The 20,143-nt window shown below is 39.8% G+C and overlaps 1 protein-coding gene across 7 annotated transcripts; it reads left to right on the top strand.

The window, feature by feature from the left end:
• Positions 1-641: 641 nt before the first annotated feature.
• LOC122642725 (UBP1-associated protein 2A-like) lies at positions 642-19,825 on the top strand. Of its 7 annotated transcripts, none has more exons than XM_043836299.1 (4): positions 642-902; positions 966-2,099; positions 11,992-12,001; positions 19,648-19,825. In XM_043836299.1, exons 1-2 carry the CDS (start codon positions 720-722, stop codon positions 2,097-2,099), a joined length of 1,317 nt encoding a protein of 438 aa, XP_043692234.1. In that variant the 5' UTR covers positions 642-719; the 3' UTR covers positions 11,992-12,001; positions 19,648-19,825. The 7 variants fall into 7 exon arrangements, with proteins under 7 accessions (XP_043692234.1, XP_043692235.1, XP_043692233.1 ...); XM_043836300.1 differs by having other exon boundaries at positions 642-851; positions 924-2,099; positions 19,648-19,824; XM_043836298.1 differs by having other exon boundaries at positions 642-869; positions 924-2,099; positions 19,648-19,824.
• The last annotated feature ends 318 nt before the right edge of the window (positions 19,826-20,143 follow it).

Genomic DNA, 20,143 nt, shown 5'->3' with positions numbered 1-20,143 from the left:
CGCTGGATAGCAGATCTGGACATTTCTCCCCCTTCTCTTTCATCCCATTGTGTAACTGAGGATCTTGCTGTACAATACACTATTTCAAGTTGGTCTTCTCTACCAATTCTTAAATTTCCTGTTTTGATCTGTGTAGGTGTCTAGGAACCAGGAGTAAGCCTTGCAGGCTGGTCGAATATAATTTTTTTAGATGGGAGAATTTTATCTTTATCTGCAGGGTTAATTAATGTTTCTTTAGCTTTGGAGATTGACCTGTACATCATTAGGAAGGGTCTTGAACAAGCTCTTGAGTTTGGATTGGAGATTAAAGAAATATGGTGCTCCAATCATATGATCATTGACGTTCTTCCATCTCTATCTCGTACCCCATGGCTGGCCGTGGTATTTTATTAGAGACTTATTATATATGAGTAACTTGGGTCTCAATATTACAGTGTGTCCCTCTATTGGATCGGTTTTGTTTAGGGATAGCTCTTAACCTGGCCAAATATGACCACACCAGAAACAATGTAAACACTTCTTTTACGTAAAAAAAGACCGGATCTAAACGACTCAACACGCTTATATAGTTATATCTCAACTCCGGAGTCCCAGTAAGTCCGGTCGCGAGTCTCTGTTGCAAACTTTCCGCAAACCTTCTGTTGATCTTGGTCACAAAACCCTAAAAACCCATAATTTGTAGAGAAAGGAAAAGAGATCAGTTGTTCTTATTCTCCAAAATGGCGAGGAAGAGAAAGGCTGCTTCCAAAGCACAACAATCTTCTTCCGATGATGATGAAAAGCTAAAAACCTACGACTCCGAAGATCAATCCTCTGAAGAAGAAGAAGACGAAGAAGAAGAACAAGAAGAAGAAGCAGAAGAAGAAGAAGTCGAAGAAGAAGAAGAAGAAGAAGAAGAAGATGTATCTTCGTCTGAAGAAGAGGAAGAAGACAAAGATGAAGACGAAGATGGCGAAGAAGAAGAGGAAGAAGACGAAACTTCAAAGCGAGAACAAATTCGTAAGCTCTTGGAGCCCTTCGGGAAAGACCAACTAATTGAAATTCTCAAAGAAGCTGCCCTCAAGGACCGCTCAGTCATCTCTAACATCAGCAAAGCTGCAGAATCCGACCCTGTTCAGCGCAAGATATTCGTTCATGGCCTTGGCTGGGACGCCACCACTGAAACCCTAGTTTCAGCTTTTAAACAATATGGTCAAATTGAAGAATGCAATGTTGTCACAGATAAGCTTACTGGAAAGTCCAAGGGCTATGGATTTGTGCTCTTTAAGACCCGTAAAGGAGCTCGAAAGGCCCTTCAGCAGCCTCAGAAGAAGATTGGGAACCGCATGACTGCTTGTCAGCTCGCCTCATCGGGTCCCATGCCTAGTCAACCATCTATTGATGCAACTGGTCGCAAGATCTATGTAGCCAATGTTGGCCCTCATATAAACCCAGAGAAGCTTCGAGCTTTCTTCGCTAAATTTGGGGAAATAGAGGAAGGGCCACTGGGTTATGATCGGAACACTGGGAAGCTTAAGGGTTTTGCGATTTTTGTGTACAAGACGCAAGAGGGAAGTAAGAAGGCATTGGAGGAGCCAATAAAGATGTTTGAAGGTTGCACATTGCAGTGTCAAAGAGCAGGTGAAGGCCTCAGGGATAATAAGAGTCAGGCAGCGGTTGCAGCTGGTTCTGCGGTATTGCCGCCCAACGATCTTGCTCTTACTTATGCAATGGGATTGAATCCGGGAATGATGTATCAGAGTTTTAATCCGGCAGCTATGGTTGGTCAGAATCCAGGGATGGGGGTATTGAATCCTGCACTGGATGCATCATTAAATCATGCAGCTATGACTCCCTCTGTTGGTAGTGGATTGTCTCCTTCTGTGAATCGAAGCGGAACTCCAACAGTGGGATTGAGTGCAGCCTATGCCAGTCACACGAGTATCAATAGCTTTAGTCCAAGTGTGATTGGTAGTTATGGTTCTCAGGCAGCTTTGCAAGGGTTGGGAGCTTACCAGAGTGCTCAATTGGGTCAGTCCTCTGCTGTAGCAAGTGCAGCAACAAGGTCTCAACCTGGTCTTGGGCTGATAGGAGCAATGCCTTCGTACTTTGGACGCTAGGTATTACTTCTTTCAGACCTTTCTATGCATATTATATCCATGTTCTGTGTCTAAATAAATTTTCGCTTATTGGTACCTCTTCAAAGTTTGTTTTTGGTTGATTCTTATTTGTTTGTGTGATTTTATCAAAATTATTGCAATTGTCAGAATGTACCGCCGGCTAATTACTATACCAATCCTTCAAGTATTTGATTTTGTTGCTTGTGGTTGAATAAATATTTTTGGGCTCTGTATACTTTTTCATTGTGGATTTGTTTAATAGAAATATTAAAAGGGAGGAGGGATTAGTTACAGGGAAGGGAACCCTGAGTGGCACAAGGATAGGATTAGGCCTATTAGCACAATGTCTGTACAGAATGCTGGAGAAATACAAAGGCTAGAAACTAGCCAAGCCATAAAACTGCTTGGAGAGAGCGCACAATACAACTCACTTCTGACTTGTGATTCAACTGGGAGGTTGTAGTCATGCAGTTATTGGTAAAAAAATAAGTAGAAATTATCTGACATATGATTGGACTGGGATGTCAGTCACTTTTAGGTTAGCATTTTTGTCTAAAGCAGGGGTTTTTTTTTCTGATAGAGAATGAAGGTATTTTATCAGGGACACAACCCAGAATACCATACAAGACCCCTACACAGCCAACAGAATACAAATACCCAAAGTAAATGAGATATTCCTTTGAAAACACTAGGATCTTGCATTCCTAATCAAGGATGTCAATCAATCTCCATCGTCTCCTTCCTGTCAGGGATAGCCACTTAATCATAAGAGTGGATTCTCCCTTCACAACAAGGTGGCTCCAGGCTGAAAAATTCTAACGGTGCTCTTGGGACCTATTGGGAGGACGGCTTCAAATAGAGGAAACATCAGCAGTGTTCTTCAAGGGTTTAGATATTTATTCCGTACTACTGCCGTCAATATTGAATTTAGCACATCATTTTTTGTTGGAATAGTGATGTAAAGCTTTTCTTTTCTGAAGTCACAAAATCGAAGCATCTGAATGCATCTGAAAGAAAAGGGACAGGATAAAAAATAAAAAAATAAATAATAAATAATCAATAACATAACATGATTCTGATATCTAGAACTAAAAAAGACCCAAAAGATCCCCCTCAAGGTTCAAGAAGACATATTTCGGATTTTGACCAAAACCTGGCCAAAATGCTACAGGAGTTAGTGGTCGGTTTCGTTTGACAATTTCAGTGGTTAAACGATCATAATTTGGGCTGAAACTTGGTAATTAAGCATCCTTAAACACAATGGAACCTTTAGATTGCTGAAAAACATACTCAAAATGTTAGTTTGGTTTGTACCCTACTTTGGCAATGTATACTGTACCTTGCTTGTATATTTCTCAAAGATCGCTTATGTTACAGAAAGTTTAGTACTATAACTTTCAAAATTAAATGAAAACTAAAACATGCAATCACAAGTGACCAATGGAGACAAATTATTTAATATTATTAATTGCCAAAATGTTGCATTATAAGTGTACAGTTACTCAACAGACTCAACCCACATCAAATGTGCAAATAAGCAAAATACCCTTGCCTTTCATCCTAGTGTCCAACTTTATGTCAATACCTCATAGAGTTTCGGCAGGCTCGAAAGATGAGGAAGATTGCTGCCACTGACGATACCATTCCACTGACTTGATCCCAAAAGATGGCCATGTCATGGTATGCCGGAAGAAACCCTCAAAATACTTCACATATCCTGATGTGTCTCATCATCAACAAACTCTAGGCACTCCAACCTCGGATACAGATCTCCGAGTCAGGAAGATGATGCAAACATGCATCCACTGTAGCTTCTTGGTGAACCAGACTGATAGGGTTGCTGAGGGCCTACGAAGGAGAAGATGCTATCCACAAAAGATGGAACACCCTGTGTCTGAACATCATGAGTAGTGCTGAATGAGGGTGATGATGAATCATGCCCACCATACCCACCAAGTACCATACCCAACTAGATGTGTCTGTGGCTAAACCTTGGCCTTAGGCTGAGATGCATAGTTGTCAAGGCGTCCAGGCGCCTTATTGGCGTTGCCTTGCATCAGGCCCCCTCCAATGCCCTGGGTCTCCTAGACACCATGACAACTATGCTGGGGTGTTTCCAGCTGTTTTTCTTGTACTATTTGCATTTTTTTTTCTTTCAATAAAATTTCTTTTATCAAAAAATAAAAAGCTAGAAGAACAATGGACTCCTAGGTGTCTCATCTCTGTCACAGAAGCCTAATGGAATAATTCTAATAAAAAAGCCTAGCCTATTCTATGATAGCAATCTAGAGTAAACATTCAGAAAGTGGTACAGAAAGACAATAGTGATAGATTGTGCCAGACCATCATGATCAGAAACCAGAACTAAATCAATCTACTATACCTTTAACTGAGACTTTAATAATCACAATGGAAGTTGTTAAGAATAAAGATAAAAATCAAAAATAAGGAAAAGCCAAAAAGCAGCACCTACTGGAACACACAAGATTTTAACATACCTGAAGTGAGTCCTCAGTATAACTTTCTTTAACCTTATTTAAGTTTGATACTTCGATTATCACAGAGCTAACCCCTTGAAAACTGAGCCAGCTTCGCATCTAATGGGATTTGTGCAACAGCATGAGCAACACTTTCTATGGAACTTGACCCAGAAATACTAGCAGCAAGAGGACTACTGGGGGAGGTAGCTCCACCAGAGGCTGCAGCAATGCTATTATCAAACAGTGCACCGATAACAGGAAAGAAATGACGGAATCAGACATCATAAAGAATCTTAATCAGACAGGAGAAAACCGTCCAGCATCAGAAGGAAACGATTTTAGCAAAAATCATATTAACTTAACAAAACTCAAATCTGAGTATGTTGATGGGTCAGATTGTTTCTTGGATTATGATGGCAGGTTAAGGCCCCAAGGAGAGAAATCAATTAGGTTGATAGAGAAGAAGAGGCCATGTCAGTAGACCATCATGTTTTCTGCTTTCAGTCCTTCACCTTTGTTTGCTTTTGTATTATTAGAACAATTCCAGCCCCATGTAGTAATGTTTAGGGGGGGTTATTTGAATTTTCTACCAAGAGTTTTAAGTATTTTAATATGAAGGACAGGTTTGTGCCTTATTTTATATCTTTAGGCTTTTCTTCATGCCTCTTTTCTAGGTTTTCAGGTAGGAAAACCATAGCTTATAGATGTGGCCTACAGTGCCACTGCATTATGATTCGACAAGGTTGGGAGTGTACTGGTGTTCTTGCTTCTACCATTCTTCGCCGGGCTTATATGAGATTTGTGCATGCATTCTAGTCTATCTACTTTATTTCTAATAAAACTTCTTTGTCGCTGAGCTCCGTCCCCCCACCCCACCCCTCCCCCCCCCCCCCGGCTTAAGGTTGAGACTTGATGTAATCCAATCGTAATTGGGAATTCCTTGCCTTGACCTCCCATAGATCTCACCCTAGTCACCACACCCTATACATATCTTTAATGACATCCACATATTTACTTGACACCCCCCTCTTCATTAGAACATGTTGGATTAGATCTCTAGGGACTCAATTATAGGCTTTTTCCAGGTCGATGAATATCATATGGAGATCCTTCTTGCCATCTCTTTATCTTTCCATAAGCCTTCTCAATAGGTAGATAGCTTCAATCGTGGATCTACCTGGCATAAAGGCAAATTGTTTCATCGAGATAGGAGTCTCTCTTCTCAACCAAGCTTTAATAACCTTCTCCCAAAGCTTCATTGTGTGACTCAATAGCTTTATGCTTCTATAGTTATTGCAGCTTTGGATATCACCTTTATTTTTATCGACCGGGATTACAATACTTCTTCTCTATTCATCTGGCATCTTACTTGTGTTCATAATCTTGTTAAACAACTTGGTTAGCCAATAAACCCCACAACCTCCTAAGGTTTTCCACTTCTATTGGAATCTCATTTGGGCCTATTGTCTTACCTGTTTTCATCTTTCTTAGGGCTTCTTTAACTCCCGCTACACCAACTTTTCTTAAATATCTATGATGTATGGTATCATGTCGAATAGAGTAATCGTTTGGGTCAATTCTACTCGACCTACCTCCATTTAGTATGTCACAAATATACTCGTTCCATCTGTTCACAATGTCCTCATCCCTTACTAACACTCTTCCCTCATCATCCTTCATACACCTCACATGGTCGAAATCTCTACTCTTCCTTTCTCTCATCTTAGCTATCTTTTTTTTTTTTTTTTTGTTTGGTGGAAAAAGAAACTTTACTCACTAAACATAGTACTTACATTACCATTGAGGTCGTCAGAGGAGGATCTATAGCCTTTTCCTATTCTTTTATGTTTAGGTTGATATAGAGATCCTCATATTTCTTCGCCCTAGCCATCCCCACAATGTTCCTAGCTCCGTTTCTAGCATCATAATACCTCTTTTTATCCTCTGTTTCCTTAGTCCTTTGCCAAGTCTTAAAACACACTTTTTTAGTTTTAATAGCTGCTTGGACCTCATCGTTCCACCACCAAATCTCTCTAGGAGCCTGGCGACTGCCCTTCGCTTCCCATAGCACATCTTTGGCAACCCTCTTAATGCAAGTCATCATCTGGTGCCACATCACATTGGTGTCTCCTTCGAAGTCCCACCTTCCTTATTTGACCACATTATCACTAAATGTCCTTAGGTACTCCCCTTTTAATCTCCACCACCTTATCTTAGGGTGCGTAGGTTTTCTCCAACGCTTCTGCGTACTGAGACATATCCAAGATCACCAATCTATGTTTTGTTGCTAGGCTCTCCCCAGGGCCTTACAGTCCTTACACACCAATTTGTCAGCCTTTCTTGTTAGGAAGAAGTCATTTTGATTAGCACGAAGCCCACTTTTGTAGATAACTAAATGTTCCTTTCTCTTTTCGAAGAAAGTGTTCATAATGGAAAGATCATAAGCTACCGCAAAGTCGAGGATTGAAGTCCCCTCCTCATTTCTCTTCATAAAGTCTAGCATGGACCCCTTCATAGCCTCGACAGTCACTCCCAACGTGGCTGTTCAAGTCACCTCCAATAATAATCGATTCATCCTGGCCAAAACCCTGCACTAAATCATCGATACGGCCCCAAAATTTGATGCATACAACTTTCATCCAAACCTATCTGTGGTGCGTAAACGCAAACTATATTCATTGCATCAATCATATAAAATATCTCATACACTAGAACACCTATTGAGTAATCCTACCCACTTCAGTCCTATTCTTATCCATTCCGTCACAATATCAATCTTTGGGGCTATTGAATGCATGATTAAAGAGGATGTATGATGCAGATTCATCACCGAAATGGGCTTATTTCTTTAGAAATAAGTCGATCCCATGGGTTTTCTATGTAATAGGCCACTTTTATGGGCCTAAAATATGGGTAATTAGGTTGCATACGGGATTAGCTGTTTTAATTCTTTAGTTTTGATTTTTATGTAATTAGTGGTCATGTGATCACTTAAGTGATCATGTGACTTGTTTAAGTGGTCATGTGACAACTTAAGTGGTCATGTGATGTAAGTTGGGCTGGATTAGGATTCTATAAGTCCAGCCAGGTTTTGAGTCTATTTCTTTAAGTATTTTAGTTTGCTAGTCAGTTTAAGTTACCTAATAGGTTAGGGATTGGGTTAGGCCTTTCCTTTTTAGAGTAGAAGTCTATTTTTGAGTCTTTTATATAAGGTTGTAAGGGGGCAAAGCCTTGAACCCGAATTTGATTAATGAAAAGCTTTTGTTTGCTCCCATTGCTGCTGCTCTGCTCTGTTGAGTGTTGCTCTTTGTGAGTGTGCATCCTTGTGGTTCTATCAAGGTGGAAAGGGATTGGTGGAATCCTGTTGACTCCTTACGCCGTGACGGCTGGGAGGATCTTCTTCAATTCGAAGGTGGCTCTATCCTTCACATCTGTTCAAGTTGCTGCCAGTGGAATCTTCAGTAAGTTTGACACCCAATTTCTTCTTCTAACCCCTCCATTCCCTCACTCCATTAAACCCTAAAACCTGCAACCGATTCTGCCCCCAACAACATAATTTTACAACCCCTTCAAACCCTAATCTCTTTACATCATTAGGATCCCCTAAACTTGCATATTAAAACCCTATAAGCCCCTTTCCTAAAATCTGCCCCTAAACCCTAGATTTTAGAAACAGTCCATTTTCATAAGGCCTCCTACCCGAAACCCTAGATTTCCAATTTCATCCAAATCCATCCAAACCTACACCATTAGACTCCTAAAAACATGCACATCTTTACCAAATAAACCCTAGTTCGAAACCTTAACCCTAACCCTAACCCTAACTTTAACTTTTGCCCTAATTAACCAAATCTGCCCAGTTGGCCAACCTTATTACATAACCCTATTACATAACCCTATTCCCCTAGTTCCTAGTGGGATTTCTCCTATCTAGGACTACATTAAATTGGTATCAGAGCTATGGCGGAAGGAAGTTCCAACCAAGCCTCGAAAGACCCACCTCCCTTCGTTTTCAAGACCCGGGTTCATCTACCCAATGGGAGCACAGCCATATTAGTTGTTGATGAGAGGCGACGTAACAACATTATTTCACAATCTGTGGTGGATATGTTGTCCCAGTCAGGAGAGATTTGCATCATGCCTACAAGTCAAGTCTTTGTTGAATTTGAGTGTTCCTCATACTCTGACGGTGCTTGGTGTAAGCCGGTACCATCTCCAAGGAGCATTATTGCAGTAGGTTGTAATTGGTTGGACGAGCGACAAGGTTGGATTGAACCTGAAAACAACTCGTGTGTCCTACCTGATCGACACCATCTATACCATTTGTTTACTCTAAAAGGCTTATAACCAAAGGTGACCACATCGACTGTACAACCACAGGGGTTGCCGAACATGTCAACTCAAATGCAAATGGCATCGACTGTGTTTGAAGTTTCACCAACGGCTGATGCGCCAACAGAAGATTCTACTAAAGCAGTCAATGTTGAAGAAAACAAAGTTGACAAAGCTGAAACAGCAGAAGATGAAATGGTGGTTGACAGCACTCCACTGGAAATCATTGGCATTCAAGATGTTGTTCTTGAAGAGGTACACCTTGTGCCTCAAGTTTTAGATGAGAAGGTTATCAACGTTGAAGACTCTATGAACACGACATACATAGTTGATATTGATTCAAAGGTCGAACACATAGAGTTTGTTATGCCACCATGGGTCTTTGAAGAGAAAGCTCCACGCCTTGAAGACTTCATCCCTAATGTTCTTGCATCACCAGAATTTTGTTTGGGAATGGTTGAAGCTGCTACGCATATGTTGTTTCCCCCTCATCACTGCAAAATTTGAGGACGAATTTTTTCAAGTTGGGGAGAGTTGATGCAGATTCATCATCGAAATGGGCTTATTTCTTTAGAAATAAGTCTAGGGTTGGGTTATATGTATGTTGGGCCTTTGATCCCATGGATTTTCTATGTAATAGGCCACTTTTATGGGCCTAAAATATGGGTAATTAGGTTGCATACGGGATTAGCTGTTTTAATTCCTTAGTTTTTGATTTTTATGTAATTAGTGGTCATGTGATCACTTAAGTGATCGTGTGACTTGTTTAAGTGGTCATGTGACAACTTAAGTGGTCATGTGATGTAAGTTGGGCTGGATTAGGATTCTATAAGTCCAGCCAGGTTTTGAGTCTATTTCTTTAAGTATTTTAGTTTCCCAGTTAGTTTAAGTTACCTAATAGGTTAGGGATTGGGTTAGGCCTTTCCTTTTTAGAGTAGAAGTCTATTTTTGAGTCTTTTATATAAGGTTGTGAGGGGGCAAAGCCTTGAACACGAATTTGATTAATGAAAAGCTTTTGTTTGCTGCCATTGCTGCTGCCCTGTTCTGTTGAGTGTTGCTCCTTGTGAGTGTGCATCCTTGTGGTTCTATTAAGGTGGAAAGGGACTGGTGGAATCCGGTTGACTCCTTACGCCGTGACGACTGGGAGGATCTTCTTCAATTCGAAGGTGGCTTTATCCTTCACATCTGTTCAAGCTGCTGCCAGTGGAATCTCCAGTAAGTTTGACGCCCAATTTCTTCTTCTAACCCCTCCATTCCCTCACTCCATTATACCCTAAAACCTGCAACTGATTCTGCCCCCAACAGCAGAATTTTGCAACCCCTTCCAACCCTAATCTCTTTACATCATTAGGATCCCCTAAACCTGCATATTAAAACCCTATAAGCTCCTTTCCTAAAATCTGCCCCTAAACCCTAGATTTTACAAACAGTCCATTTTCATAAGGTTTCCTACCCGAAACCCTAGATTTCCAATTTCATCCAAATCCATCCAAACCTACACCATTAGACTCCTAAAAACCTGCACATCTTTACCAAATAAACCCTAGTTCGAAACCCTAACTCTAACCCTAACTTTTGCCCTAATTAACCAAATCTGCCCATTCGGCCAACCCTATTACATAACCCTATTCCCTTGGTTCCTAGTGGGATTTCTCCTATCTAGGACTAGGACTACATTAATGTCCTACAGTGAAAACATCCCTATTAGGTGTGTTTTCAAACACCAAAAAGATCCCTTAACAATCCATGAACAAAACTCCAAAGAAAACAGTCAAGATTGGCATTTACAAGGCAGCTGGTGGACCAAACTGCAGAATTTTGTCTCCTATCCTCGAACTTCTAGGGGTTTTTTTTTACCTTTTTCCGAGCAGTTATGGGAAAAATGCTATTTCACAAAAAATGTAGATCTATGAGTCTACTTTCATACATACTTGGAATTACTGAATTTCGATCTAAAATGAGTGAGACATGCCATTTCCGCTGCACAGGGGTCAGTCTGCCTGAAAATGAAAATTACAGCTTTGAATGGGGTTCAATCATGGAGGTTTCCATTCTAATACATCATACTCGAAATACCACCCCAGAAAACAACCATATAAGCATTCTAAACATCATGGCATGCTCATAACATATAAATCAACTAGTTGTGAAACCAATTGAAGATTCGGGAAGGATATACCTTGTTCTTGACAAGTTCTTCCCAAAACCTAGGGTTGAGCTCTTGAACCTTTAATTCCATGGTGAATCCTTGATAATGCATCAAACTGTTGCAGTTCTAGCATCAAAGCATCATGAATAACACACTCAATCCATTAGAAACATGAATCCATATTTGGTTTTGCAACCAAATAGATTCTAAGCTTCCTTATCATGTGAAAACCCCTAATCTTCCTAAAAAACGAGATTAATCTGTAATGGGTTGTAAAACCTACTATTTACAATCATAAATGATCATTAATACACTCTCTAAACATCATTCCATGAAACCATAATGAAACCCAAAGCCAAGTCATAGCTAAACCTTGACTTCCTCACCCCAAATCATGCTAAATCTTCAACTCAAGTGAGTCTATCGTATAGCTTTGAGTCTCTACACCATTCTTGAGCAGTAATCCTTCCAAGATCTCTTCAAATCCTTGAGTTGCAGCAATATTGACTCCTTCAATCCATTCTTGTCAATTGGTAAAGTGCAAATCTTTTGTTGTGATACCCCAACAATAACGAATATATATACATAATGGCAGGTCTGTAATATTCCTAGCTTCTCTAGGAAATGCAAACAAAACCATGCCAAACTCCATTATCCAAAACCATAGTTGTCATGGTGTCATCATGGCGTCCTGGCGGTGGGAAGAGGTACATATCGACCAACGATATGGTAGATGTACATATATCGACCGATATGGAGTCCATGGCGTCGCCATGGCGCCACCATGGATGCCATACCATGATATATGTCCATATCGCCCGATATTCCTGTTTCAGTGCATAAAACTTACGTTTTTGAATTATTTTTTTTAAACCATATAAGAGCTTAAATGCCTTTTCCTTGATGTATATTGGTGGTGTAACTTTTCAAGCTACACCTGAAATACATATTAACATAAAAAAATTTAAAAAACATTAGTGAATGACTTTTGACTATTCTTACTGATGCAGATTCATCACCAAAATAGGGCTTGTTTCATTAGAAATAAGTCTAGGGTTGGGTTACATACATGTTGGGCCTTTGATCCCATGGGTTTCTAATGTAATAGGCCACTTTTCTGGGCCTAAAATAGGGGTACATAGGTTGCATACGGGATTAGCCCAATACTTAGTTTTTATTGTGTGTTTTTAATTGAACCGGTTTAAATTGGTTGCATCCAATTGGTTCAATTGGTCTAATTTAAGTGAAGTGATCCTATTGGCTAAGAGGTTCTTATATCCTATTGGCTACTAGGGAATCTTCTTTATTTTAAGTAGTTTAAGTTGTTTTTAAGTCCTTAGGACTCTATTTTGAGTCTATTTCAGTTTCCTAGTCAGTTTAAGTTAGCTAATAGGTTAAGGATTGGGTTAGGCCATTTCTTTTTAGTGTCTAAGTCTAATTTTGAGTCTTTTATATAAAGTTCTAAAGGGGCCATGTATGGAACACGAATTTGATTAATAAAAACTCAGCTTTATGCTTGCTGCCTTTGTTGCTGCCTTTGCTCCATCGTGAGCGTGCCTTGTGAGTAATATCAAGGTGAATGGATTGGTGGATCTCCAATCGACTCCTTGCATTGTGAAGATCGGGAAGGCTGCTACTTATCTCCTTGCATCTTGTAGATCGGGAGACCCCATTGTTCATCTTCAAAGTTGCTACCATTGAAGATCTCTGCAAATCCAGTAAGTTTCAATCTGAGATTTGATTTCAAACCTTCTTCTTCTAATCTGTCCAGCCATTCCCCTTCATTAGACCTAGTCCAAACTCCCCTCCATCCATCAAACCCTAACCTCCATTAAAACCCTAAATCCAATTCTGCCCTAAATTGCAGAATTTTAAAACCTTCGCAAACCCTAACTTCTTTATACCAAAATAACCCCCTAGACCTGCCCATTAATACCCTAAAAACCCCTTTCCCAAAATCCACCCCTAAACCCTAGATCTCACAGACAGTCCATTTTCATAAGGCCTCTAACCCGAAACCCTAGATTTCCAACTTCATCCAAATTGATCCAAACCTACACCAATAGACTCATAAAAACCTGCACATCATTACCAAATAAAACCCTAGCTCGAAACCCTAACCCTAACCCTCATTCTGCCCTAATTAGCCTAAGCTGTCCCAATCGGCCAGCCTTGTTAGGTGAACCCGTTACCCTGGCTCCTAGTGGGATTACTCCTACCTAGGACTACATTACTTACACTAACTCCTACCTTGGGAGAAATAGAAATCGATAGAGGAGAGACCGAGAGAGTCGTGAAATTTCTTCGAACCCCTCCAGCGACCAGCGACTCTAGGCTCTTGGCCTCCTACGGCTCTGGTGACACTTCCAGGCCTCCTTCTACGGCTCCGGCGACACTCCCAGTCACAGCTCCGACAGGCTGAAACTTCTTCAAGCAGGTTACAGCTTACAGGTAAGTATTTGTTTATTTATTTTTTATTTGGTTCATCACTTCATCTTCTTCTTCTCCTCCCAGTCCTCCGGCAACTCTCGCCTTCAATTCTTCTTCTTCTTCTCACTCACTCACGCACACACACACACACACGTAGTTTGCTAGTGACTCCCGCAAGAGACAGAAAAAAAATTCAGTTAAGTTGTTCTTTTCACTTCTTCGTGTTTACTTCCAGTGACTCCTCTTCTTCTTCTTTATTTTTTATAAGTAACTTAGTGTAATATTCAGGTATTCACTTTTAATCCTCAGTTTTTTTCTTTCTTTCTTCTTCCCTTGCACACAGCCACACACACAGTCACACACAGAGACAGAGGGAGAGAGACAGAGAGAGGGGAGGGATTTATTACTTATTTTTTCCTTTCTTTTTTGTTCTTCTTGCATTGCAGGCTTGCAGCTTTGCACACACTCACGGAGAAGGGGGGGTTCTTTTTTTCTTTCTTTCTTCTTCCCTTGCACATAGCCACACACACACAGACTCACAGAGACAGAGGGAGAGTCAAGAGACAGAGATGGGGGGAGGGATTTATTAAAGTCAGTGACTCAGTAGTTCACGCTTCACGGTGTTCACCAGTCACCACACACACACACACACACACACAGACACAGTACCTGCTCTATTTTCTGGTTTCCTAGCATTGCAAGTACTTGCTCTGTTTTCTGGTTTCCTTGCAACCAGAATACTGTACCTGTTTTACTGTCTCTTCTTTCCCCTTCTAAGTTCTAATTTCTGAAATCAGTGAACTATTTACTTAGAAATACAATCTTTAGATGTGCTATTTATTACTAGTATTCACTGATTTCACTCAATAAGTCAATATAAATTATGTTCTTTTAAATTGTTTTTTTGTTTTCAATTTTATGATCAGCAAGACTATTGCTATTAATTATTTGATAGGCTAATCCAAGGTTTCATAATTCATATACACTAATGGATATTACAATTTCATGAATTAAACCATAGTAGATTAGTAGTACACTTTTCTTTTTGATGTTATAGGGTATATATTATAGCATACTAAATGACATTAAAAATAGAGAAAATAAAAAATAAAACATGGTCAACAAGATCGCGATGGCAACGCCATGGTGGGCGACATGTCGATATATCGATTAGACACCCCTCCACCGACTTGGATCGCCGTGACGACGTGACAACTAAGTCCAAAACCCTTCAACCAATATTAACTCAAATATGGGTATCTAATTCATGTCTTCCCCAAAATACCCTTGGTCCTAAATCTAGTCATAAGATTGACTACGTAACTTAAATTGAATCAAACTCTTAAACCAACATTGAACCATAATAGTGTCTATTGAACCCATTAATATAACATATACACATAGGTCACATTAATACATTAATCCCATTATATACCATAGTCTATAAAATAGGATCATTGACCATAAATTAATATATTAGACCATAAATTAAATATATATACCCAAATCATTATAATAATCGTATAAATCATAGGTACAGCGAAAATATACCGTACTCACTTGTGCATCAAGCTGGTACACTGGTTTCCGCCTGTCCAGTCTGGTCATTCTGTGAATCCAACAATAAAATAGTTATTAAATCAACAGTTCTAGGTGTGGGGTATTACAGGATCCATAGGGAACATTCACTGGTTTTGATGCAAGCATACCAGTGTCAGATTGGAGATCTAAGACGTACTTTCTTTGGGACAAGCTAATACCTTTCTTGCTTCTCACAATCTCAGTACCAAGGAAATAGTGAAGCTGACCTAAATCCTTGGTTTGCAAATGCTGTTGTAGATACTCTTTCTATAATACCAGCCAGATCATTACCAAAGATGATGATATCATCTACTTAAACAATCAAACCAATTATTCTATCCCCTCGACGACGAACAAAGACAGAATGGTTAGAGTAAGACTATGAAAAACACAAGAGATAATGGCACTGAACTCAAACCACGCCCTAGGAGACTATTTAAGGCCATAAATAGCCTTATGTAATTTGCAAACATGACCACTACTCTCCCCCTAAGCAACATACCTTGGAGGTTGTTCCATGTAGATCTCCTCTTGTAGGTCACCATAGAGAAAGGTATTTTTAATATCCAATTGAAATAAGAGCCAATCAAAGTTAATAGCAAGAGAAATAAGCAAGCGAACCGAATCAACTAGGCAACAAGAGAGAATGTCTCGAAGTAATCAACTCCATAAGTCTGAGTATACCCTTTGGTAACCAAACGGGCTTTCAACCATTCAACAGATCCACCAGGATGGTACTTAGTAGTATAAACCTAGCGACACTTAACCAAGTCCTTACCAGGGGGCAAATCTACCAAACTCTAGGTGTTACATGTCAAAAGAGCATCCATTTCAACATCCATGATGGGTTTCCAATCAAAGAGTTGAAGAGCTTCAATATGATTTTTAGGAATAGTATTAGTAGAAAGAGACAATGCAAACTGATGAATAATAGGAGGGAGATGAGACAAAGAAACAAACTGATCTATAGGATACATAGCCATAGACTTTTGAGTGTATGAACGTGTACCTTTACGCTGGGCGATTGGTAAGCCATCAGATAATGTAGGACTTGGAGCTCCACTAGAGGAAGAAGATGGTGCAAAAGATAAAGATATGCACCTCTTAATTCCGAAAAGCATAGCCTTAGGGCTATTAACTACCCTAATGCAAAAGTCAACCTTAAACCAGGCAGAAACCATTGAGAGATCGATTGCAGCCAGGATCAACACGATAATTAAAACTCTCTTCTGTTTTTTTTTTTTTTTTTTTTTTAGCACAGAGGTCTTCAATTGATTGGTCACAACATCAATAGATCTGGACCTTGTTTCTCACTTGATTCTGATCTTCAAGATGTCCTCACAACACTTGTAATAACCTTCGGATGGCAGCACCAATAAAGGGGATCGGACAGGGTAGGAAGAATAGGAAGATAAAGAGAAGAGGATAGAAGAAGGGGGTAAGGGATGGCCTTCTTAGCCTGGGTCTCTCACCCACAGCTATCCCAGAGGTTGAACGGGGGTTTTACTCCCATAATCGAGTGCAAGAATGCCTCAAAACTTCATTCATTAATTCATTGTCTATCAATTACAATAGCTGCCTTTTTATAGACTTTGAGGCTAGGCTACAAATATAGAAAGTAAAACTTAGCAACTGTTTGGAAAATAGAAACTAATGAAAATAGTAAATAATGGAAATAGAAAGTGAATGAAATTAGAAACTACTAAGGACACTAGAAATTAAATAAAATTAGAAACTACTAGGCAGCAATAAAATCTGTTGTCTTGCTATCTTCAGTGGGGCCCATAGAATCTCTATTTGCTTGGATTTCCTTCTCCATTCAAGGATTATGGACCCACAACATTGTTCACATGAACAATTACACGAGTTACTGTTCACCTGAACAGTAATTCGTGAACAGTATTTTATGACTTTTATTTTTGTCCTCTTCTTCACGCCCCCTCTTAGATAAAATTTGTCCTCGAATTTTGTAAAATGTTAGGCTGATTTTAGTATGGTGCACATCCATCTTCAATCCATAGAAAAATTCGGGTGATTCCTTGGATGTATGAATGTAGTTATTGAGGTGAGGACGTCGCTCTTCAAGGTACTTCAAGGGGATGACAAACTTCATGTGTGCCACTTCAACGTCTTTGGATGTGTCCACGGGGTTGTCCTCTAGTTCATCTTCTACCATTGTGTTCTTGAACTCCACATCAGTTTGATGGCTGAGCTTCTCAACCACGATCTCATCTACTGCTGCAGCTTGGTCTACTTGAATTTTGTTAGCTATATGTTCTTGAATTTCTTCAAGATAGACCGTCTTAGTAGAATCTTCTGTTGGTGCATCAGCCGTTAGTGAAACTTCAATCACAGTTGCTGCTACTTGCTTTTGAGTTGATATGTTTGGCGTTTCCTGTGGCTGTACCGTCGTTGTTGTCACCTTTGGTTGTAACCCTTTTAGAGTAAAACAATGGTATAGATGGTGTCGATCAGGTACGACACATCTGTTGTTTTTAGGTTCAATCCAACCTTGTCGTTCATCCAACCAATCACAACCTACTGCAATAAAGCTCTTTGGAGATGGTACCGGCTGACACCAAGCACCGTCATAGTATGAGGAACATTCAACTTCAACAAAGACTTGACCTGTAGGCATGATGCAAATCTCTCCTGTCTGAGACAACATTTCCACCACGGATTATGAAATAATGTTGTCATGTCGCCTCTCATCAACACATAATATGGCTGTGCTCCCACTGGGTAGACGAACTCGGGTCTTGAAAACGAAGGGAGGTGGATCTATAGGGGCTTGGTTGGAGCTTCTCTCCGCCATAGCTCTGATACCAAATAATGCAAAAGTCGACCTCAAACCAGGGAGAAACCAATGAGAGATCAATTGCAGACAGGATCAACACGATAATTAAAACTCTCTTCTGTTTTTTTTTAGCACAGGGGTCTTCAATCAATTGGTCACAACATCAATAGATCTGGACCTTGTTGTTTGTCACTTGATTCTGATCTTCAAGATGTCCTCACAACACTTGTAATAACCTTTGGATGGCAGCACCAATAAAGGGGATCGAACAGGGTAGGGAGAATAGGAAGATAAAGAGAAGAAGATAGAAGAAGGGGGTAGGGGATGGCCTTCTCAACTTGGGTCTCAGCTGAGAAGGCCACCCCTCCCACAGCTATCCCAGCTGTTGAATAGGGGTTTTACTCCCATAATCGAGTGCAAGAATGCCTCAAAACTTCATCCATTAATTCATTGTCTATCAATTACAATAGCTGTCTTTTTATAGACCGAGTCTAGACTACAAATATAGAAAGTAAAACTTAGCAACTGTTTGGAATATAGAAACTAATGAAAATAGTAAATAATGGAAATAGAAAGTGAATAAAATTAGAAACTACTAAAGGCTTTATAGATCAGCCTTCTAAAACAAAAGGAAGGACACTAGAAATAGAAACTAAATAGAATTAGAAATTATTAGACAGACATAAAATCTGTTTTGTCTTGCTATCTTCAGTGGGGCCCACAGAATCTCTATTTGCTTGGATTTCTTTCTCCATTCAAGGATTATGGACCCACAACACTGTTCACATGAGCAGTAACACGAGTTACTGTTTACGTTAATGGTAATTCGTGAACTGTATTTTCTTATTTTTATTTTTGTCCTCTTCTTCAAGCTCTGATCTGCATCACTCTCCCCTCATGATGTATAATACAATGTTCTAGCCACCATTCCCACACAATAGGAGATGGAGTAGTTCCCACCAGTCGAGAACATAGAGGTCTTATTAGCCTAGGTAAACAACTATTTAATCTAGCTTCTACTGATTGTCTGATTGTTTGATAGAAGGGCAATACAACAAACTGACCAAAGTAGCCCAAACAAACTGAGCTAGTCCACTGTGGCAGAACATATGGTTAATATTCTCCAATACTGAGGAAACACAGCAAAATCAATTAGTAGTAAATGGAACACCCACAGATTGGATCAGAGCATCAACCTGAAAACTGATGAATAAGCTGATATTGGTGGGAGCAAGGGTTACTCTGAACTTGAGTACTTCATTTTTCAACGGGCTGCTTTTTCTCTGCATGGTTTGCATATTGAGATCACTGCTCCATTTGGGACATGGTGGTGGTAATTCAATTTCTTAATGTGGTCATTCTTCAGGAAAGCTTTTGATAGATCGCATCTTGACAAGATAACCTCTTATGGACATGTTGATCGACATCCCTGTTCCAGCAGTCTAGCTCTGAAATGTTTGACTACGACTGTATTTTATCCTACAACTATTTAAACTGACATTTTGACCTTTGATTGGTGGCCTTCATCACTGTATTTATGGAACACTTTCTCATTCCTCTTGTATTTTCTTTTTAATCAACCAGTTCTTAAATCAATTTATTTTGTTCATTCAAAAGATCCATTTATTTCATGTTCATCTAACAGTAGTCTGACTGCTGGTTATTGTCTTTCGTGTTTAAATGTGTTTTTTACCGACCCCCGTTTTCTTTATTGTTGGTAATGGTTTGCAGATGAGGAAGTGGAATTAGTCCCAAAGTAATTCTCTTCAACTATGTTTCGGAATGAAGAAAATATGGATTGGGATTGCTGATCATCTAAATTGGTGAGGAAATTGTCATGGTGATGTTGCCAGCACTTACAAGCACGAGAACCAGCTTTTCCCAGTTTGGGGCAAATCAGCCTTTAGTCCTCGATATATGTCATGTTCATTGAACTCTGCTCATACCGATGGTTGTCGTGCACCATTTCTTCCTTATCCCCCCTTCTGTAAGATGTAGCTAATGGAGGTCTCATACTGTGTTTCTGATTGTGTTAAATTTATCTTATGAGCTTCTTTATGTGTACACTTTTGCAGTCTTTCTTGTTATCTTCCATTTCATTCCCCCCCCCCCCTCCTTATTTATTGAATTAAAGTGGGACACCGGATTAGCACCTGAGTAGTCAGCTCTCGTCTGTGGTTATTGACTGCATCCTAGCAGTCTATACCTCATCAAGGAATTGTTGCACAGAAGCACAAAAACGCCCTTTGAATTTCCTAGTTGGAGCAGAATTTTT

The sequence above is a fragment of the Telopea speciosissima genome, chromosome 10, assembly GCF_018873765.1.
Source record: "Telopea speciosissima isolate NSW1024214 ecotype Mountain lineage chromosome 10, Tspe_v1, whole genome shotgun sequence".
Taxonomy (NCBI): Eukaryota; Viridiplantae; Streptophyta; class Magnoliopsida; order Proteales; family Proteaceae; genus Telopea; species Telopea speciosissima.
The sequence above is the reverse complement of the archived record's forward strand: the minus strand, read 5'-3'. Positions and strand labels throughout refer to the sequence as shown.